The sequence below is a fragment of the Crocodylus siamensis genome, chromosome 1, assembly GCF_052110815.1.
Source record: "Crocodylus siamensis isolate JL-2025a chromosome 1, ASM5211081v1, whole genome shotgun sequence".
NCBI classification, from domain to species: domain Eukaryota; kingdom Metazoa; phylum Chordata; order Crocodylia; family Crocodylidae; genus Crocodylus; species Crocodylus siamensis.
Window position 1 is genome coordinate 360,626,080 of NC_143395.1, and position 22,297 is coordinate 360,648,376.

At 44.4% G+C, this 22,297-nt stretch overlaps 1 protein-coding gene across 1 annotated transcript; it reads left to right on the forward strand.

Annotated features, from left to right (window-relative positions):
- Positions 1-1,618: 1,618 nt before the first annotated feature.
- Positions 1,619-19,135, forward strand: RGCC (regulator of cell cycle). Its single transcript, XM_090025076.1, has 5 exons — positions 1,619-1,746; positions 2,546-2,722; positions 16,615-16,722; positions 17,975-18,037; positions 18,746-19,135. Exons 1-5 carry the CDS (start codon positions 1,668-1,670, stop codon positions 18,751-18,753), a joined length of 435 nt encoding a protein of 144 aa, XP_089881202.1. The 5' UTR covers positions 1,619-1,667; the 3' UTR covers positions 18,754-19,135.
- Positions 19,136-22,297: the final 3,162 nt, after the last annotated feature.

The following is a 22,297-nucleotide window of genomic DNA, read 5'->3' on the forward strand; positions in this document are numbered from 1 at the left end:
CCTCCACGGAGGGAGATTCCACAACCTCTCCGGGCAGCCTGTTCCAGTGCTTTACTACCCTCCTCATGAAAGTTTTTTCCTCATATCTAACCTAAACTTCCCCTGCTGCAACCTCCGATCATTGTTTCTTGTTTTGTCATCTGCCACCACTGAGAACAGTTGAGCTCCATCCCTCTGCATCATCACATGTAAAACAGCCCACATTTTTCTCTGCTTTAAGAGAACCTAGAAGCTTTATCAATATGCTGGAAGCCTAGGGCTGCCTTATTCAGTTTAAGGTTGAAGGAAAAACATGTAACTTAACTGGAACAAGTTCAAAAACAATCCCTGGGGCTGTGAACTAGGGTGGAGCCCGAATCCAAGGTGGGGCCTAGGTACAAGGGCACTGGTTCACCTAGGGTGACCAGCCATCCCCAGCTGGGTGGAACAGTCCAAAATATGAAGATCAAATCCTGGTCCCAGGCTGAGTGAGTCCAGGACAGCATTTGTCCCAGATTCTCCTCAATACAGACAAACCATAGCAGTGTCATGTGCAGGGATCTGGGTTTTCTGCTTGCTGCTTGGGGCTAAGTGTAGTGGGATGCAGATATGCATGTGGCCAGTGATACAGCCCCAGGCAGCAGTGGAGAGCAGCTCCTCGAGCTGCCTGCATGTAAGTCTATGGTGGGGAAAGGGGGCACAGCAATGCAGGTGGGGTGGGGGGGCAGATTGAGGCCCCCATGGCATGAGCGCTGCGTGTCCCCAGAGGCTGGGGGGCAGGGTGACCATCTGCAGATGCTGCCGGTAGCATCAGCCAGTGGTGACTGGGGACAGCCCACAGAAGCTGTTGGCAGGGGAGGCGGGCAGGAGTGGTGAGTGGTGACCACCTGCAGGCACTGCTGGCAGCGTTGATAGTGCTTTTTGCAGAGGGTGCACTGCCAAGCTCAGTGGGTACATGTGCACCCATGTGCACCCCCTCCACATCACCAATGCCCCATGGGAGTGGGGCAAGGTTGGTGGCTGGGGCTAGGCATGCTGCCCAGCTGGGGTGGTGCATGGGGCCCTGGTGGGAATGTGCCATCACCGGGCCCTGCCCAGGAGCAAAATGGAGCCATAGGTGGCTCGTCCAGGGGGAGTGGGATGGAGCCCCGGGCAGCTAGTCTGGGGGCAGTGGGGCAGAGCCATGTCCAGGGGGCAGCAGGGGGCTGGCTCCCTGCTGCTGTGTATGCGCCAAACCTGGCACGGGGGTCATGTGCCCCCCCAGATTTGTGCACGGGCTGGGGGTGCATGCAGCTGCCCTGCTGCCTTGCGCGTGGCACGGCGGCACGGAGACTCAGCGTCCCGCTTTTGCACTTTGAAAAGCCGGTCCCCAGAGGTGCGCCCCGCCTGGACCCCCCGGGCCTGGAGAGGGGCTGCTCAACGCCTCCTCCTTCCTCCAGAGCCCCTCCCCTGTCCCTGCCTTCAGTCCCCCGCCACAGCAGGAGCCAGAGCCAAGCCCCTCTGAGCCCCGGGCCCGGAGAAGCCCCCCCGTGCGGCGCCGACTGCGCCCTCAGCCCCGCGGCCCCCTCAGCCCCGGGGGCAGCAGCCGGCGGGGCGGGGCGGGGCGGGGCGCTGGGGCCTGCGCTGCCTTCCCCGCCCCGCCCCCCCGGCTGCTCTATAAGTGGCGGCGGCGGCGGCGGCGGCGGCAGATGCTGGGCGCGGGGGGCGCGGGGGCGTCGCGGGGCATGAAGCCGCCGCCGCCGCAGCCGAGGCGCCCGGCGGGCACAGGTGGGTCCCTGGGGCAGTGCGTGTGCGCGGGTCTGTGTGCGTGTGCCCTGGGGCGGGGGGGTTGTGGGCATCTATATCTGTGTGTGCGTGTGCACCTGTGCGTGCACGTGTCTGCGTGTACACTTGTGTATGTGCGCGTGGATATGTGTTCCTGCGCATGGACTTACGCATCCACATATCTGTATGGACACGTGTATTTCTCTATGTGCAGGTACCGGTGTGGGTGTGCATCTGAGTGTGCACATGTCTGCTTGTGGGCATATGTATGCGTAGGTGCGTCAGCATGTGGGCATATGTATCTGTAGGTACCCATATCTGTGCACCTGCATGTGGATCTGTGGGCATGTTTTTGTGCGTGCATGTGTCTGTGTACATACATGTATATCTCTTAAGTGCATGTGCATCTGTGTGTATCTGTATGCATGCGTGTATCTGTATGTGTGTATGTGCATGTGTGTACGTGTGCCCCCTGCTCTGTCGAGATTCCGCACGTGTACATGTCCCTCTGCCTCCTCCCTGTGGTGATAGCGGCTCACCCTGCCCTGTCCCAAATCACTGTCTCCCCTCCTCTGTGCAGCTGGAGGGATGCAGCTGGTCGGGGGGGGGCGGTCTCTCCCCTTGCAGTGCAGGCAGGGAGGGGTGCTCATCACAGACACTAGCCCCCTCCCAGTGGGGATCATGGGGTGGTTTTGGACCCCCCCCCATCCCGCCTCAGGGCTCAGCGCAGCTCAGGGATGTGTTTAGTGTGCCCTGCTGGCTTCACCCCACGTGCTCGGCTTGGCCGGGGCTCTCCCCACAGCACTGCTGGAGGATGCTGGAGACCTGGCCGATGCACTGGGCGAGTTCAATGCCGTCCTTGAGGATTTCTCCTCGCCCATTGACAAGCGCCACTTCCAGTATGAGGAGCACCTGGCACGCATGAAGCGGCGAAGCAGTGCCAGTGTCAGCGACAGCAGCGGCATCAGCGACTCAGAGAGTGAGTGCCCCTCCGTTCCTCCACCCCTTTTCTGCCATGGCCCCGCTGACTGCTGTGTCCAGTGTCTTTGGCAGCACATCTGCATTCACTGCAGAGCCTGGTTCATCTGGCAGCCCAGCTGTTTGCACAGTTTAATCCTGAGGAGTGGAGTTGCCAGGTATGACAGGTAAAAATAGCCTTGACTTCTACCCTCTGAACTGAGAACTCCTCATCAACCCTCCCATCCAGCCAGCAATAGCTATTTTCTTCCTGCACTGTCCTCATACTGGAGACATAGATCTCGTCAGCAGTCTGGATGGGACAACCATGCCAGTTTCTGTCATCTAAAAGAAATGTACATTTCTTTAGAAACAAAGGTCTCTGTGCTGTAAAAGGCAGGGGAGATTCAGCAGCATTTAGACAGTATTCATATTTTCCCCACACCCACAAAAGTCAAGTCTTAATTCATTTACTTCTGAGGTCTTCTCTAAGCACCCCGGGACCCAACTCCTCTTTCATCAAGTGACTTATTAAAGGTGAACTCTATAGGACTTTTTATAGCTTTGTTGTGCTCTTTTCTTTTGGCCATATTTAATGATGGAAGGAAAGCCTCTCAGGATTTCTTTACTGTAAAAAGAATAGCTTTCTTATTAGTTTTTCTTTAGACGTAACAAGAATGTCTAGTCTGGTCTCCATGGTTCAGACATTTATTGTTAGTTCTCACTAATTGTCTCACAAAGTCCTTTTTTTTTCTTTATGGATTCTATTAATGTTGGCTGTTCTTTGGGGAGAATCTTGCCATACTATAAGAGAAGTCAAAGAGACTTTTCACAAGAATCAAAGTGGGGTGGAAAAGTTCAGAATTTGCCCAAAAATTGGGAAAGAAAGTCTCAATTGGTTGGTAGAAGAATGAGGGGCTCTGTTCTCTTTATCTCTCTTTTTTTTTTTAAGGCAGCAAAAGCTCTCAAATCCATCCTAAAAATGGAAAACGGGAAAACTCCAGGTGACTTCATAATGCCTCAAATAGCTAAATATTTCCTAGATAAGAAGGAGCTAAAAGAATTTTCACAATGGAATTTATAGAGGTACTTGAAACCATGTCAGCCTCTCCTTTCAGCGTGCTGTTTGCTGTCTTTGGAGGTTGCCATTTTAAAGATAATTGACACTGAGGCTCAGTTTGAAGTAAAGCATGAGTTACACAATGCACAAAGTGGGTTAAGTCTACTCGGTTATTACTGTTAGTTTACACACCACATTCAAACAAATGATAGGAAGTGGAGACCAATCAAAAAATGGGAAACTGAGCAGGAAAGTTCAGCAGGGTTTGTTGGTGCTATGGTTTTGATCAAATTTTCTTGTTTATGGGGAAGAGAGCACTAAATCATTAGTATGGCTAAATTAATAGTAGAGCAAAATGACTAGAAGGTAGGACTGAAAGAACTGGCTTTCCTAGCAGAAAGCCATGAGATCACTATTTAAATTTCTTATTTAATTTTGTTTTATTTTTGTTTTGTTTTCTTATTTAATTATGTTTTAAAATTCTTATTTAATTTTTTTTCTGCAGAATGTTTAGATGAGTTTTGTAAAACTAATTTTAAGTTTTTTATTTCCAATGATTTATAATGGTAACACTTTTTTTCACTTGTACTTTGCATCATTAGTTTGTCAATAAGGTAGCTTCCTATATAGCTTTTGTTTTGATTTAACTCTTAAATTGTGCAGTTGTAATTTAAGGTATTTTTTTATGTGACCAGGACTTTTTCTTTTAATCAGTTAAAGGACGGATACCCTAACAATACATACGCAATTATTTTTGGTAATTTATGTGACTTGGTATTAAATAATCATATTTGACTTTCATATACTCATATATTTTTTTTTTCACTCACTAAGGCTGCTGAAGGTTTGTTGTGTGAGCCTGTGGGCATGTCTACGTGTGCATTTATGTTGGCTTAAATTTACTGCACAGTAAATTAGTAAGCGGGAACAGGCTGGCATCTACACATGCAGGCATTAAAGTGCATTAGCATTGTGTATGGACTGACTTGGGACTAAATTTAGTCCCAAGTCAGTCCATACACACTGTTACTGCCCATTAAGGCATTTACACCTGCATTACTGTGCAGTAACTAATTGGGCATAAAATCAATACCTGCATGTTTCAGGTATCAAATTTACACTCAAGTTGGCATAAGTTGCCATATTTACTATGCACATTTAGATGCATGCCTGTACTGTGCAGAAATTTTGGTTACTGCACCATAAATGTGTACGTGTAGATGCACCCTGCGTCTATCATCAGTTGCAGTGGTAGGAATCTGAATGTAGGTAAAGCTTCAAGAATTTCCAGCATTTCTAACACAATCTCATCTAATTGTGCTCTGACAAAATCTAACGCATGGCATTAAAACACCACTAGCTACAGCAGTGTTTCCCAACCAGCGTGACGTCAGGCATGTCCAGGTGTGCTGTGGCATTTTGGGCTGGAGTCACGCCCCCTGCCTGGCTGGAACCATGCCCCCACCTCCTGCTGCTGAGGATACAAACAGATGGGGAGCACAGCTCCAGCCAGGCAGGGGGCATGACTCCAGCCCAAAATGCCATCCAGCTGGCTGTATGCCACCCCTCCCTGTCAGCGTCCAGCTGGCTGCACACCATGTCCCCCCACCAGTGTCTGTATGGTTGCATGCCACCCTCCCCCCCACCTGCTCCGCGTCCAGTGTGCTGTGGTGCTTTTTTTTATTTGGGTAAGCGGGCCGTGGGGCGAAAAAGGCTGGGAAACACTGAGTTACAGGATCATTGTCTACACTAGCACTGCTATTACTACCAGCAGTTAAACATTCCCAAGCTTAGTTATGGTAGGGAGAATTGTGTGTAACAAAACAAAACAACGCACCTGTTTCTAGCATGAACTAGGCCTATCTGTAGACATTGTTACTGTACTTTTTGTCATGCTTCTAATTTCATTTGGAAAATGGATAGACTAGAATTAGAATGAAGTACTTTGAGTTGTGTTTAATCAGTCCTTGGTGCCCTTTGTCATTCTACAGAGCAGAGGCTCTCTAATGAAACAGCATGCTCTTAAAACCAAGTAGATTGGCTTGTCAAAACAAAATGATGGCTCAGGACGACCCTTACAGGAACTGACCTGTGTCATATAAGGGATCCTGGTGTTGTCTGATTAGAGAAAAAAAAAAAATCCCCAATATTCAGATTTAAAAAAGTAATCCACATTGTTCCGTGATCAAAAAGAAACACTATGTATAGATATGTATATTAGTGGTGTTTCATTTTAATCACGGAACAATGTGGATTTGGGGTTACTTTTTTAAATCTGAAAATTGCAGTTTTTATTATTAGAGAAAACGCTGTCATATTTGCAGTGAAGTAGCAGAGACACAGACAGAAGTTGAGGGTTTGAAGGAAAGGCTTCAAAACCACTGTATTAATGATAATTTGACAAAAGAAAGCAGTTTCCTAATGTCTAGGCCGTGCATGCCACATAGCTTAGAGGGAGCACTGCTCCAGACTGCCTTAGAGTTCCTCTTATAACAACACAAAAGATGGGGATTGTTTCTGCAGTTTGACATAAGACCTTCTTTGTAAGTAGTCATAACTATGACCAAGGAATATACTAGACTCCAGAAAACCTTTTCTGCCTGGTAAGGTTCTATGTCTGAAGGAAGGACAGGAAAGAGAAAACAGCCTGAGCTAAGTTTGACATGAAGATTATTTACATTTTATTTGCTATCATTTTTTCACATTAACCTCAGATCACAAATACCATTTGCAGTGTTATTACAAACTGATTTGGGTACTATGGTTTACTTAAAGACCCATGGCTTTGCTTGTCTGTATTTTCCTCCTTGATCGCTTGATATAGCTCCCTAAAAAGGCACAATGCAAGTATTTTTTTTTTCCAAATCATTCTTCAGTGCAGCAAACCGCTTTTCAGCTCTAGAGAATTTTGGTGAAATCGGAGAGGAATGGCAGATTTTCATAAAGAGGGCCTTTCATAAGAGTGGGAGGTTAAAATGTCATATGTAAACATAAATCTGCTTACACTCCCGTGTCTTCCATAATACCTCATACTATGTTTGCTAATTACCAACACTATTTCTATTCTGACGTAGGCTTCCTCCCTCAGCTCAGCTTCTCTTCCGACTTGATTCTTTTTAGTGAAGTTGTACTGCTAAATTTATGACCTCACTATTCCCATGGCAACACTTATGTTAAACGTCTCTGCACAATCATTTGTGAAGAAGCTGGGCTGTAAGGCAGCAAATTCCTAAACCACATTGGCAGTACAGCAAAAGGCAGCTGACACCACACTGTGTTGAACAGAAGAGTATACTTCTTACAAATTCTCCATCTTAAATTACTGACATCAATATCAGTAGACTGTGGGTATATGTCTTATACACATACGTGTGCGTGTGTGCGTAGTTGTGGGGAGAGAGTGTATATGGAATAAACTTGCATGTAGGGACCACTTTTAGCCGTTATTCGGTGAATGGGAAGTTTAGGTTGGATATTAGGAAAAACGTTTTCACTAGGAGGGTGGTGAAGCACTGGAATGGGTTACCTAGAGAGGTGGTGGAATATCCATCCTTGGAGGTTTTTAAGGCCGGGTTCAACAAAGCTCTGGCCAGAAATAAGCTGGTTGGGAATGGTCCTGCTTTGAGCAGGGGGTTGGACTAGATGGCCTGAGCAGGGATTGGACTAGATGACCTCCAACCCTAACTTTCTATGATTTTTATGAATGACCTTCAAGGTCAGGCTGGTATGAACCTACAGGTATTTTCATTGTGTTATAAATTGCAGCGGGCCAAATCTGGTTCTTAGCAAAAGTACCATTGCTATATACTTCATTTCTTAACTGTCCAACACTGAGATGCCTTAATTTTAAAAGATACTGGCTGCATCTACATGTTCATTAATGCTCATTAACTCTAGTTAATGTTGTGAAGTACTAGAAAAATGCACATTAGCTTGTTTCAATGCTTATTAGTGAAACAACACTTTTCTATGATGCTTTAATATGCATTAAAATAGGCTAATGTGCATTAAAGTGCACCTGTAGACGTGCCCACCTCATGAGCACCTGTAGTGATGACACGTGGTACATGAGAACTGCAAGTGGTTGGCATTTTTCCAAATCAGCCTGCAGGTGTCAAGATTGGGCATCAGAACTGTGCTTTCTGAAACTCTGCACCACTTTTGAAAATGTAGTGTTTGCAGAATCAGGCTTAACATTGGAAAGATACAAAATGTAGGGACATCAAGTGATGCAAGAGTGCCATGCTATAACGTTCCATGTAGCACAGCAAATAGCCTTCTGTGAACGGTAGCTTTGTAGGAGGGCTTATGAAACCACTAGCCAGTTGGCTGCTAAGAATGATGGGGGTGGGGAGATGGGCAGGGACGGAGCACCATCACCCATCACCCTGCGCCACCTCCCAGGAGCCGGGGGGGAGCTTACCTCACCATCCCCCTTCACCATCCCCCTGCATCAGCACCACTGCTGGCCTCATCCCCCCTCTCTGTCCCCACCATCATGGCAGCACTCTGCCACCTCTGAGGAGCAGGGCGGGGAGCACTGCTCTGTCCCCCCATCATGGCAGTGCTCTGCACTTTTGATTGGTTGTTTCACTAACAAATTTGCCTATCTTGCTGGGATCATTTGACCCCTGCTGACTGCCTGCCCGCCCTTTGGGAGTGGGGCTGGATTCGATGATCTTGCGAGGTCCCTTCCGGCCCTAATGTCTATGAAATCTATTAAACCAGTCAGAGTGCTCCAGGAGTGCTACAGACAGAGACGGCCTAAGCCCCTTTTTATATAAGAATTCCTCTTTCTGAGGCTTCTGCAAGGTTGGTAAGCCACTTCCTTTTGTAAATACTAGCTCTTCCCATTTTCCTCAGAATATCTTGCTAACAGTTGAATCACAACCCCTTAATTATTTCTTCTGTCTCAAGAGTTCTTTAAGGATAAGACACGCAAAATGTTAATTCAAAATCTTACAGTGTATACGTCAGGCTTCACAGAACCTTTACAATGGAAATCTAAGTCTTATTTCCTTGTCTGGTAAATGTTGATAATGATTCTCTATAATTCTCCCACTTTTTGTCCTTTGTCCTGTTTGTTAATACTGAAAGGTCAAGGTATTTCTTTAGCTGTGATTATATACAGTGCCTAGAAAAATGGCCTCCAGTTTTATTGTAATACAAATAATGACAGCTTGCATAGTTGTTAATCAAGATGTTTGGCCTGAAACACAGCTAGCTAATAGTTATGTTACAACTCAGCTGGGTCAGTACTAGCACAATTGGTAGTTTACTGAAGTATCAAAGATCAGCTCTTTACTCCATGCAGCAGTAAAGGTGGCAAACGCCATCCAATCACTGAGCAATCAGGACAAATAGTACTTAACTTATTTTATCTTCAAGTTTTCTGCACAAAGTACAATAGCATAGAGCTTTACATAGCTGTTGATGTGAAGTTCATGCTTTCACGTAAAATTCTAAGATCAGCTTTACATTACAGACTTTTGGTGGTAGAGCTGTGTGGTCAAGAGTCTGATAAACTGAACTGAATTGACATAACTGTGGTGGCCAAAGCCCCCACAGTGTAGTTGCATCTAGACTGAGAAAACTGCACTTTTGATGATATCTCTTATTCTGCTTGGGAGAGGTACATGTGGTGGATAAGCTATGCAGGCACAAGTGTTAGGATGCTTTGGCAGTATAGTGCACTGTTATAGCTATACCAGTAAAGGCTTCCAAGTGAGGACCTGCCCTAACTCTCTATTCATTTTCCTATTTTAAATTCTTATCTGTAAGTAGGGGTTTGAGACTGGAAATGCCTCTACCTTAATTACAGCATTTCCTGCACCAAAAGCTATAACAACTACCTATAGAATAGGTAGGGCAGACATGACACAAATTACGCCTGCCCCCTCCCTGCATGCCACTTTAATCCACTCTCCCTGCCTGGTCTGCTTTCTGTTCTCTGCCTTATCTGTTGGTCTGCTTTCTGCTCCCTGCCCTGTGCACCCTGCCTGATCTGCTGCTCTGCTGTCTGTCCCCTCTCTGGTGTACCATGTGCCACACACAAGCTGCCCATGCCACCTGTGGCACATGTGCCTCAGGTTAGCCAGCCCTGGAGTAAACCATAATCTGTTCTCATACTCAGAAATGTTTCATACTCGTTGCCATCAGAGCATGGCAGTTCAACTAGTGACCTTACTAGGTCATGTAAATCTTGCATATTAAAAATAATGATTTAATCCCTTTCCTGATGCTGGCTTCAGTGTTATAATCTGGTCACCATTTTTGGGTTAGTAACTAAACTTTCTTTGCTTATCAGCTGCTAGCTTTCAAAGTCAACAGCTAGTGCTTTATTTTATATTTTCAAAACAAATTAATATATGCTATAAATAAAATGCAAAATTAATAATGCAGTTTTCATCCTGAAAAGCCTGCATTCATTATCAGTCCTTTAATAACAAACCAGTGGGCATGTCTACATGTGTTGCAATGGTAACATTACTGTGCTGTGATTTAGTACTTCCTTTTGGAAGACGGGATACTGGGCTGGATGGGCCATTGGTGTGACTGAGTGTGGCACTTCTTATGTTTTTATGTATGGCTGACCATTTTGGAAGTACTAAATCATGGCGAGGTAACGGCCCATACTGTGCCATATGCATTTTTAGCAGCTACTTCACTGTAGTGGCTCACTATACCAGGGGGAGTGCGTTGCTACAGCAAAGTAGCTGCTGGTCACATGTAGATGCCTATGAATGCTAGGTTGCCCTCACGCGTTGCTACAGCAACATAGTGTCATGTGTAGATGCACCCAGTATGCTTCAAATGTCCAGTGAGTTACTACAACATTAGGAAACAATAAAGCAAGTATCATGAAGAATCCCATGTTGTTGCTGCTTTTGCTGGTTGTCCTACCCTTACTTCTTCTACATATCAGTCTTTTCCCATTTTTTATTGTTTTAATGCTGAAAAATGGAAACATCATTAAAGGGAAAGATTTAAGTAGAAGCACTGCCTCACAAATAACAAGGGTAATGGAGACTGGATGGGAAACTTTACATGTTATAAGAAGACATGCATGTTAACTGGAAATTATAGCTCTTCAGATCCCTTCCTGGCAACTTCCAGCCAGAGAGCAAAGGGAGATTTTTTGGAGCTTGTCAGATCTGCAAGCCCAGACTGTGCAAGCTGCATGGCTTTTTGCCTTTTTTTCTTGGAGTGTCAGCATGGGTAGCAGACTGCTGATAACTGAGAAAAGGAGAGAAGACAGTGTATCAAAGCGTGAGCATTGTTCTGTAAAAAGTAAACCATATCCTCTGTGACTCTGCTAGCTATACACATTTCATGGTGAACTGGTTATGCATTAAATATTTTTAACTGACAATGTTAGACGCATTAAGTTGATGGTTCTCTACCTCATTAGACTCAAGGCACTGTTGGAAAATGCCAGCTCTCAGTTTTCACTAGCTTGTGACACCCTTGAGAGGATCTCAAAGCCCCCAGGTTGCCAAGACACCCTGGCTGAGAATCGCTGCATTAAGTACTTCAATTCTTTTTTTAACTCAAACATCAAGAGCAATATATTTTGACTAGAGGGTTAATTATGCAATCTATGAGTTACGTTGCTGAATCCTTTTTTAATGTAATAATAAATAAATATATTTATTTATAGCAAATTTAATTCTTACTTAAAAGTTGTCTCTGACAATGTTGGGGTTGGGGATTTTCAAAAAATGATTGGGGTTGGTCTTACTGTTCTCACTGAAATCTGGTAAGAAACCCCATTGACTTCAATGGGAATAAAGCGAAACATCCCTGCTTTTGAAAATCTTACTGTAGGTGGCCTTCTCGAAGACAGTAGAGTGAACATAAAAAGAACACTAGATAGCTGACTTTCTATTGCTGTTTTTGAAGGAGAAAGTCTGAGGCTTTCCTCTTTCAGTTTAATTGCTATCCCTAAAGTCTCTACTGCTTATCTTGTGGGAATGTTCTATATTTACATGGCCTTGCAGTGGGTTATATGCTTTGTGGTTTAACTATATTCTGGCATGATAAAAGCCGGTGGTTAGTGCTAACTACTAATTATTTTGCTGAAGGAAAATCCACCCACGTATACTCCAAGCCCTTCATTTTGCAGCCTATTCCACGTAAACCAACTCGGGAGACTTAACTTGACAGCTAAATGTGGGTTTTTAGAAGTCCAAAGGTTTTTACAGGCAGGTATCTTAAAAATAGCTGTAATTGATAAATACTGGGTTGCCAGTGAATTAAACTGGAAAACCATAGTATAATATTAATGAGCAAGTAGGGTATCACAGCTGGCAGTGTGTAGGAATGGGAAAAGGCAGTAATGGTTTTTGTCATCAGTTTCTAGCTAGTGGATGGCTGAGCATTTCTGTTTTGCTTGTGGGGTGATAGGAAGTAGTGTGAAATGATCAGGGGTGATTTTGCTCTGAGCAGGGGCTGGACTAGATCAGCTTGTGCACTCCCTTCCAGCCCAACTCCTATGAGTCCTAAGACTTTTGCCTGTACTAGAGTGTGTCTTAAGAGGGATGTAAAAAAACACAGCCCTAGACAGGGTGGTTGGGGGAAAAGCAAAGATTGAAGCTGTCTTTTTCTAGCGGTTATTTTTTCGCTTGCGCACAAACTCAGCCAACTGATAGTTTTGTAACAGAGGCCATCAAAAGTATTCTCCTCTTCTTTCTCCTCCTCTTCTTCCTCTACTACGTCTTCCTCCTCCATCTTTTTTTTCTTCTGATGATGCTTTTACTTACAATTGCCAAAGTAATTTCATGGAAGGAGAAGTGTCTTCACCTGGCCAAGTGTATTTTTACTTTCTGAGAACAATAAAAAACAATCTTATTGGTGAAACCCCTTATATATTAGTATTAGAGCTGATGAGAAAGTGACAGTTCTGATTTATGGCAATTGACAAGGCTTTGACATTTGGTTATGTTCTGTTTTTTCTGTTTTGGAATGAAAAGAACGTCTAAGTGTTTTAGGAAAAGCTGTCTCTCTCCTCTTTCTCTGACATGAATGTCATCCCAGTGAAAGTTTTATAGAAACCAATACATTTCCATGAAGCTGTATATTTAGTTGTATTTGACCTGCCATATTAGGTACAAATTGCCAAATGAATGTTTAGTATTGTGATCTGCTTGGAGGATGGGAACAGAGAAAACCAATGAATCCTTTATATTTTTCAGTTAAAGAGGTATCTTGAGGATTCAGTCCTGTATGCATTTGAGTTTTATTTGGCTAGGCAGGAATCTGGCAGAAAAGCATCTTGGAGAGGGAGGAGGATTACTTTATAATGGATCACAAGTTAAGTATGAGTCAACAGCAAAAAAAGGCAAATCTCACTGTGGAGATTTTAGTAGTGTCTCTTACAAGACATGGGAGATAATTATTACACCGTACCCAGCCCTGGGAGATAATTACTGATATTCCACAGTGGAATACAGCATTCAGTTCTGATCTCCCAACTTTTCAAAGATTTGGACAAACTGGGGAGAGCAGCAAGAATGTCTGGTGAGGACAAGTTGGAGGAACTGTGCATGTGTTCCCTAGAAGAAAGAAGTCTCAAAGGAGAAAGGGTCATTGGACAGAAGTCTTCCAGTTAGTAAAAGGCTCTTCCAGAAGGGACAGTGAGCAATTGTTTTCCATGGCCAGTAAGGGAAGAACAAAAAGAAGTCAGTTTAATTTGCAGCAAAGATTTAGATTGATTCAGGTTCTAGTAATGTGGTGAGATATTTGAGAGGCTGTAGAATCTCCTTCACTGAAAGTTTTTTTTTTAAAAAAGGTTAAAGATATCTGCCAGGGATTCTCACAGTGTACTAGATCTGGGTCAGAGCAGGGGGCTAGACCATGGATGATCTCTGGAGGTCCTTTCCAGCCATACATTCCTGTGATTCTATATTTATAAGTAGAGATTACTCTGTGAATAGCTCCTAGATCTTCTTACCAACTGACTACATCTTGCTTAATTTACTCAAGTTGCCTCTGGAAGTATTCAGCAAAAGGGGCACACTACTCCAGTTACCTATAAACAGAATTCCAGCGTGTGACTTCATATGCTTTGGTTTAAATATAACTTCCCTGTAGTGGGCTAGAGATGAACGAGGAAGCTCAGAGGATGGTTTTCATTAAATCAAAAGCACTCCCACTTACTAGATGCCATTCAAGGCCTGTGGAGTTGATAGGAGACCCTGTCTGCTCTCAAGTAGGAACCGAGTTGGCTGTTTGCCATGCAATGGCAGCTGTGAGACACCTGGTGCTGCAGCTGGGCATGTGTAGCTAGGGCATGAAGAGCAAACAAGTATGCCAGGGTGAAGCACATTGTGCATTTTCCCTATGTATCACAGTACAGGAGGGACTGAAAGTTGCCATGAGGGGGGCAGAGAGCAGGCCTTGACATTCATCTACGTGTAGTCATCCCCATTAAGCAGAATTACCATCCCTACGATGCAGTAACTATTGCCCTTAAGTTGAAAGTTTAAATATGCCTCCTTAGAGGTGTCCCAAATAAATGGAGTTCACTACTGCATTCAAATGAAAATGTTAGTTTTGTGGAACCACTTTTTCCAGGTTGTTGGCTCATAATGTGGGAACTAGCTGCTCTTAGTATCTTTTACACAATAGCCACTCTCTTGCTCAGTGGAGCTGTGACTAATACTTTGCATGCACTGGACATCATGGCACTGTGCTTAAGAAAAGAGGCACATTTCCATGGACCTCAGAGAAGTGTTAGTGTTATTGAAACCTAAAAGCTTTGCCTGCCATCCCAGCCCAAAAATATTTATTCAAGATTTGGACCTTTTGATTTCCCATAATACATTCAGCTTTCCCATAAGGATCATCTAAAATCAGAAAGTAGAATATCTTACTTGGTGTAGGGACACTTCTTATGGAGTGGCACTTCAGAGCTGTGTGGAATAAAAGGAGCTTGGAGCCTGTTCTGGCAGGGGCTCTATGGATCCAAGCCAGCTCCCCCCTCTCCCTGATGGTACTGCCCAGCCCTATCAATTCCTGGCTGGCTCCATGCAGTGATGGCCATGCCAGGCTGGTTCCAGCACCATGCGGTTCCCAGTGCATGGCCGGGACTGGACAGCACAGCAGGAGCCAGCCGGGAACCATGTGGGGTGGGCTGGGCTGATGCCTGCTGCATTTTGCAGTCTGGCCATGCAACTGGGAACTGTGTAGTGGCAGAGCAGTGGGCGGGAGGAGGGGTGGGGAAAGTGGGGGGCAGGCAGGGGTGGGGAAGGTGGCAGGTGGGCAAGAAGACATGGGGGAGAACAGTGGGCAGGGCCGGGGGGTGGGGAAGTCGTGGCAAGCGGGTGGGCGGGAGCACAGGGCCCACACTGGTGCCCTGGGGCTAGGGCTGATGGGGCCCGGGGCAGGGCAGCAGGAGCGTGGAGCCTGGGCTGGCAGGGGCTCAATGGACCTGAGCCAGCTCCCCCCTCTCCCTGCTGGCAGCCCAGCCATGTGCAGTCCTGGGGCTCACCAGGACCATGCACCACCGGGCTCTTTGCCTGCTGCGAGCTGTGAGCGCCCCAAGGCCTTGCTGTCTGCTGCTGCCGTTGGTGGCAGGGGCTGTGTGCAATGGGGTGCGGGGTGTTGTTGGAGGGGGGCTCCAATGGGCACCTGTCCAGGGGCAGGGCTACCCATGCAGCCCTCAACAGTTTGGCAAAACTTGTTAAGTGAACCTCTAACTGAAATAATTGCCTGCCCCTGATGTAAAGTGTCACAAGTGGCTAATGCAAAGAATGGCTAGTGGCAGTAGGGTAGGGTTTTTTTTTTTCTCAACAACATTATGAACCTGCCTTTCTTCCATGCTGTGCTTATTCAGGTTGGTACTGTAATATCACTGGTATACTGTGATGATGACCCTGCTTGGATGGGGCTGTGTCTGTTCTACAGCTTCTGTGTAAGGTATTCTCATAGGCAACAAGTAAGTGCTGCCAGTGGAGCACAGCTCTGCACTGCTGCCCCTGCTACTGCTTGATGTCCGGTTCAGCTGGGCTACAGACCCACACCTTGCTGTTGGTGCAGAAATCACACCATCGCTGCCATCTCTGCTGCTACCAGACCCTGGTTCTGGTCAGATTGCAGCTCCATGCCCCACTCCCTGCTGTTAGCATAGAAATATGGGGAGGTATGAGCCGCCCTCCCCCCCCAGTGGCTCCCTGATGCATCACCTATGGATGTTCTTTTCATGCTATTTTGAAAACAGTTCCAGTTTATACAATTTGCTTCCCATGGTAATGAGTTTGTATCTGCTTCTACAGTCTCCTGTGGTAATGTTTGAATTTGTTACTACAGGAGGTTGTAGACGCAGATAGAATAGTCAGGTTCAAAAATGGACTAGACAAATTCATAGATCTATTAGCTGTTAAACAAAACAGAGGTATCCTCTGAGATCTCTCAATTAATTACGGTGGATGGCAGGGAGAGCAAAGGATAGATCACACCTGGTTCGAGGCTCTTCTAACACATTCACTATTGCCGCTGTTGGAGACAGGATACAGAGCTGGATGGGCTATTGGTGTGACTGAATATGGCACTTCTTACGTTTTTATGGCTGACCATTGTGAATCAGAAAAGGCACAGGAGGCTAAATTTAGCTGATGTAGAGTAACTACTGCTTCAATGGGGATATGTAAGTGATGAGTTACTGCTTCTGAGAACACTTGCTGAATACCAGTTGACCTGATATTACCTTTGGCTTCAAAGGCTCTGCTTTCTGCTTGATCAAGAAACTTTTTGCTTGAGATTAGAAATGTTTTTCTTTTTCTTATTTTTGCTTCTCATAAACTTGCCCTGGATTTTTCATTTCAGTTTCTAATGCCTACAAATGTTTCTTATAGGTGCAGATTCACTCTACAGGAACAGTTTCAGCTTTAGTGATGAAAAGCTTAATTCTCCAACAATATCTACTCCAACTCTACCATCTCCAGCAGTAACCCCTTGCAAAGGTTAGTCTTCATAACAGCTTTATTTCAAGTGTTCAGATTTTTTCTTAAGTCTGAGTGGTGTAAGATAAGCAAAGATCATATGGAAGATTAGAACAAATACCTAAGGGTGTGTTTACATGGCACAGTGCAATATAACCTCATTAGCATGGCGCTGTACCTGGACTTGTTATCCTTGCTAATATGCTTAGCTCAGACATTTTTTGCACTGAGTACATCAGAATATGAGTGTTCCTGGTATTGATATGAAAAGCAGCAACCATATAAGTACAGTATATATGGTACTATGATCAGTTATTCATATGATGGCCTTCAAACTCAGCAGTGATTCAACAGAACTAAACGAAAAACTTGTTCTTGGCTCAGTTAAGCTGTGGTCTAATTCACTAAATACCTTTCTGCAGAGTTAACTAGGGGATGCAGACAGAAGTGCAGCTCCCCACTGTAACTGGGAATGCTTTGGAGATGTTTTTGAGTTACAAGGATCCCACAGACCAAAATGGCAACAGGGGCACTTTAACTAAAACTTGACTTTAACTAAAGCTAACCCTGCCACTATTTTTAAATATGGGGGCACTGATACCCAAGATGCTCCAGAATCTTTACTTAACGTGCCCTCTCCACCCCTGCCTCCGAGCATGTGCATAAACACCCAGAGGTACTAGATTTAACATTAACTAAAGCTCATTAAAACACATGTCGATGTGCCCCCTTTGTTTAAATGACATACCGGACTAGAAAACTAAGGAAGCAACACACATCATGCAATATCATGCTTTACTATCCTTGTCAACGTGAAGAAACATGCATATGTGGAAATCAAAATCATAAAATCATTGAGAAGTAGTGGTTGGAAGGAATCATTTAGTCCATCCCTCATTTCCTGTGGCTCTAGATATGCCCAGTTCAAGGCTCTTCTCGTAAAGCATCTACTCTTGCCACTGTTAGAGACTGAAGTGTCAGAGGATCTTGCTGGCAACATATTGCCTATGAGCTATGAGTTTGGAAATAACTGGAGTAGATGATCTAATAGTGTTTTTCCATCTCTAACTTTTAAACTTTAAAGATACAGAAGAGAAGGATTGGATCAGTATCATTACATGAATAACTGCCTAAAATAAAGGAATTGCAAGTTTAGGCCAGGATCATAAATATTCTCCCTCCCCTTCTCCTGCTAAATTTAAAATGCCTGCTAATGGCCTTTACTTGTGTTGGCACAAAGGCTCGCATAAAAGCTCATTCTCTTATCTTTCAGCAAAGCTAGGAGATACAAAAGAACTGGAAGACTTTATTGCTGATCTTGACAGGACATTAGCAAGTAAGTAGATTCTTCTTGTGTGCTACTTTAAAGAATGGGGACAATCCGACAGGACTAAGTGTTCCCTGTGTAGAGGAACAGCATTTTTATATATCCTCAATTTACTTTTTTCCATTTAACTTTCTTGCTTGTTTTCTTTGAACACAGAACTCAGAAACCAGAGTCAACTATGGTCTTCTAGTTTTTGCTGCTAGGTCTTTCGCAGCTGTGTTGCAGGTGTCCTTGTGAGGTGGCCTGTTGCACATTGAGCCCATTGTCCATTTCCTTACACACAAGCCAGATCTAAGGTGGAGAAGGAGACTAACACCTGGCACTGCAGTGTTGTGTACTGGCACATGGAGTCATGTTTATTTCAACACAGTCTCATTTATTCACCATGTCACCACCTCTGCTTTGATATGCTGACTTTATCTTAGACTTTGTAATGCTGGGAAAAAGTCCAGCTTCAATCTACCATTTCTGTCACATTTTTTTCAGCAGTTATTACATACTTGGGAGTTATACAACAGCTTAGACTTTGACTGCACAGGTGTCTTTTGATGATTGGAACTCGTATTAGTGCAGTGATACAAGCCTTTGGTTTATTTCTTTATTTTTTGGCCCTCTCCTCTTTTATGTTGATTAAAGATCAGGCAGTTTAAAAAAACAGCATCCAATAAAATATTTTGATGTCAAGGAAATGCAAACTTTCTTTTTTCATATTCACAGGTATGTGAAGCAAAGGGATTTTTGGCATCATGCCTGCCTACAAATATTTCCTTGCAGAAAGATGCAATGAAGACCTGGTGATATTGATTACTGAAAAGTTGCTGCCAGATCTGATAACTGTCAATTTTACTATCTAAGATTTTCATATTCTGAACATAACTAGTCATCTTTCATAAGCATTAACTGATTACATCAGTTGTGTTTGCAGCAATCAGGATCTGATAACTTAAATGTGCTGGCGCTATATTTTTTCTTTAAAATATAGCTGAAATGTTAATTTAAAATTGCTGTTTTGAAAATATATTTGTAAGTTTATATAGTTGGAAACTTTAATGCTTTTTTCCATTATAATATATTTTTGTACACAAATAAAACCTGAACTGAAATCTAGATGTCTAAAAATTGTGTGGGTCTAAAAAATTGAAACTTGGTAGCACGTTTAAATTAATATCAGCTAGTGAGACCATGTATCAGGTCTTAGTGCCTATTGAAAATTTATATCGTGGTAAGTAAAGTAGCCATGTGCATGTCTTTGGCAAACTTTACATTTTTATTGATGAAAGGCTTCAAATAAATTCATTGTGAGAATTACAGAGCATGGTAAATGATTGCAAAAGGAAATCACTTTTAAACAAAAGTGAACGTGGAATAACACTGTTGATCTTAGAACAACTTTGATTTGAAAATAGTATCAAGCCTTTTAGGAGACATCTTTAAAAGTTGTGGTGGCATTGTTTCTATGTGAACAATACTAAACCTAGCATTCCAAATCAAGACATTTAGGCCTATATTTTTAAAGGAACCTAGGCCTTTCAACACTAAGCAAACCAGTGTTGAAGGCCCAGATCCAGAAAAAGACCTAGGTGTCTTGAGTGGGACTTTGACTGAACTGACCAATTCAAAAGGCTAGTTCTGGAAATCCCCATTCAGCTGTTGCCTATAACTTGCAGGTCTAGGCACTGCTTTTACACTCCATAGGCATCTCCCAAGTTTTCCAAGCATTTCAAGTTATGCTTCACCTATCTGAAACTCTCTGAATTTAATGAAGCTGAACAGCTTGGCTCCCAGTTTAAATACCTGAACCCAGTCAGGATCCAGAAACTAGGTAATCCTTAAGTCCCTTTATAGCAGTTGTTCTCAACTGGGCAACCATGGAAGCTCATCAGGGGTTCCACGGTACTATGTAAAACTACCCTGCATGCTCCCCTTGCATTAGAGCTCTATAATCAGCCTACAGTAAGCAGCAAACCTGCTTTATGTGGTATAGCTCTTTGTGGTCCATCCTCCCCCAATAACCTCCCAGCAACAGATGTGGGTGGAACTGTCCTGTCTGCTTCTGTTTTTGCCAGGAGCTTTGGGGTTGCTGGACCAGAAAGAGCTGCACTACAGAAGGGGACTCCTGCTTGCTTTAGGCTGATCTGAGCCCTAATGCAGGAGGAGTGTAAGCACATGACACATGCAGCCCTTCCCAAGCTGACTGTGCAGTGGAAGCCATTTCACCATGGTTTCACAGCCTTTCTTGGCAGCAAAATCCAGCTGAGTAGAGCTCTGTTCAGCTGAGGAGTGCTGCTGCATTCACAAAAGTGGTGGTGCAGTGCCTTGATCCCAGAAGGTTGAGAGCCACTGCTTTATAGGCTTGATCCAGAAGGTGTTTTCAGATACCAAGGGCATTGAGACCTGGGGAGAAAAAAGGGAGGAGGGCAAGTCCCTACACACTACTTTAAATGAATAAATCAATGGGTAAGAGTCCCACTAGAGGCAAAGTCACTTCTAAAAATGAGCCTGAGCCATCTACATGACCATGCCATGCAAAGGTAGCAGTGTTGTTTCTGGTATATGCACTATTCTCCAATTTTTTTGCATTCTCCAGGGGCTAGTTAGTCCTGTGGAGAAGCAGGGCATACTTCATAGATTTCATAGACATTTGGGCTGGAAGGGACCCCAGAGGATCATCGAGTCCAGCCCCTGTCCCAGGGGCAAGAAGTCAGCAGGGATCATAGGATCCCAGCAAGATAAGCATACTACTTTGGGCAAGTTGCCTATGCCCCCTTGTATGGGAGTGACTCAGTAGCCTGTGGTTAGAGCTCTTCCCGGAGTGATTGGTGACAGGGATTTGATTCCCCCCAGGCAGAGGAGGGATTTGAATATAGGCTCCAGTCAAACGATTTTTTTTCAGTTTTTTGGTTCAGCAACAGATGAGACAAACCAGCTATTCACCCAGCCTTACCTAGTGATGCTTTTTAAGAATTAAATGTGGGAGGCTTTAGGTTTGAAAGAAAAAGACTGCCTTTTACATTTTCTCCTGCAGACTGGAGGGGAAATTATCCCACAGCTGCTTGCAATACAGGATGTAGTCTGGAGTGAAGCAATTTCTTGCTGCCTGGTAGCTGAGACAGCAAAGCCACAAAAGATAAAAGTTGTTCTGTCTATTGTTCTTAAGGAATCTGAAAGTCCCTCCCTGAGTTGGTACCTGAAGGAGAAGAGATTCTCCCTGGGGAGGGCAATGAACTTGTAATCATGCCTGAAGCCTTCTAATGCCTGCTCTGATGTCTTCCATGTAGTAGGAAACCCATCCTAAGTAGTGAGGTAGGCTTGCTTTGGTAAAGTTGGGGCAGTATGGACTGATGTGAGCGAGGCTCTGGCCCTTGTTCATGTTCTTGACTCTCTTTGGGCAATTCTGCATTCCCAGTTCAGAGGCATACTTTATTAGGTAAGATGAATAAGGGGAGGGTGAATAAGGTTGGGGGTGGGGGTGGTGTTCCAGCTGAAGCTGGAGAAGGGGAGAAGTTATGTGCTTGCTTGCAAAGTTTGAGAAATCGCTGAGAGGGGAAAGACACTGTAAACTGTTTGGAAAAATATTGGGAAAATGACGTTCTGTACAACTCGGAGAATGTCTTTGCAAGGCTTGACCATCTTTGCTCTATTTTGTGACTGACAGTTTTGGTTATGGCAAGAGTTGCAGGGATTTGGTGCAATGGCCCAAAAGCACATGGTGCTAGAACCAAATGTCAAAACAATTAGCACACTTGGCAACCGTTTTAGTCATTCTGGTGGCTGGGGAGGTGCATAGCTGCTGCTCCACTGTTAAAACAGTATTATGTAGCATTGGAGATGAGGCTTACACCTTCCCCCTGCACTCTCAGATCATACTTCTTGGAATACCCAGCCTTCTATAGGCCTATAGTCAAAATCCAAAGCTAGGTCTCCCCATCTATTGCCTGGTTCCCTTAGGTAATACCTTGAATAGCTTAGTTGTCCCTGTTGAGGCACTCACAATTGCAATTTCTACCTGTGAAAGGTATATCTTGCATGATGATGACAATCTGCAAGTTAGGGGTTCAAGCCAAAGAATGACTTGCTATCATCTTTGTGCAGGCCAGAGTGGAGATTTCTGCTTATCCATACAGAGGTACTGAAATTGAGTTACTTGTGAGGCTCTGCTACTAATCTTTGTTCCCGTTCCAAATGGCCTCTAATGTGTTGTCCTGTGTTGTGGCTCCGGAGAAGTGCATCACAAAATCAGAAGTATGATGCTGAGGCTAGTTCAGAACA

Coding starts and splice junctions, on each gene's coding strand:
- RGCC (XM_090025076.1), top strand. CDS start 1,668: ATGCTGGGCGCGGGGGGCGCGGGGGCGTCGCGGGGCATGAAGCCGCCG. Junction 2,723..16,614: donor CGGCATCAGCGACTCAGAGA/GTGAGTGCCCCT, acceptor TGTTTCTTATAG/GTGCAGATTCACTCTACAGG. Junction 16,723..17,974: donor AGCAGTAACCCCTTGCAAAG/GTTAGTCTTCAT, acceptor CTTATCTTTCAG/CAAAGCTAGGAGATACAAAA.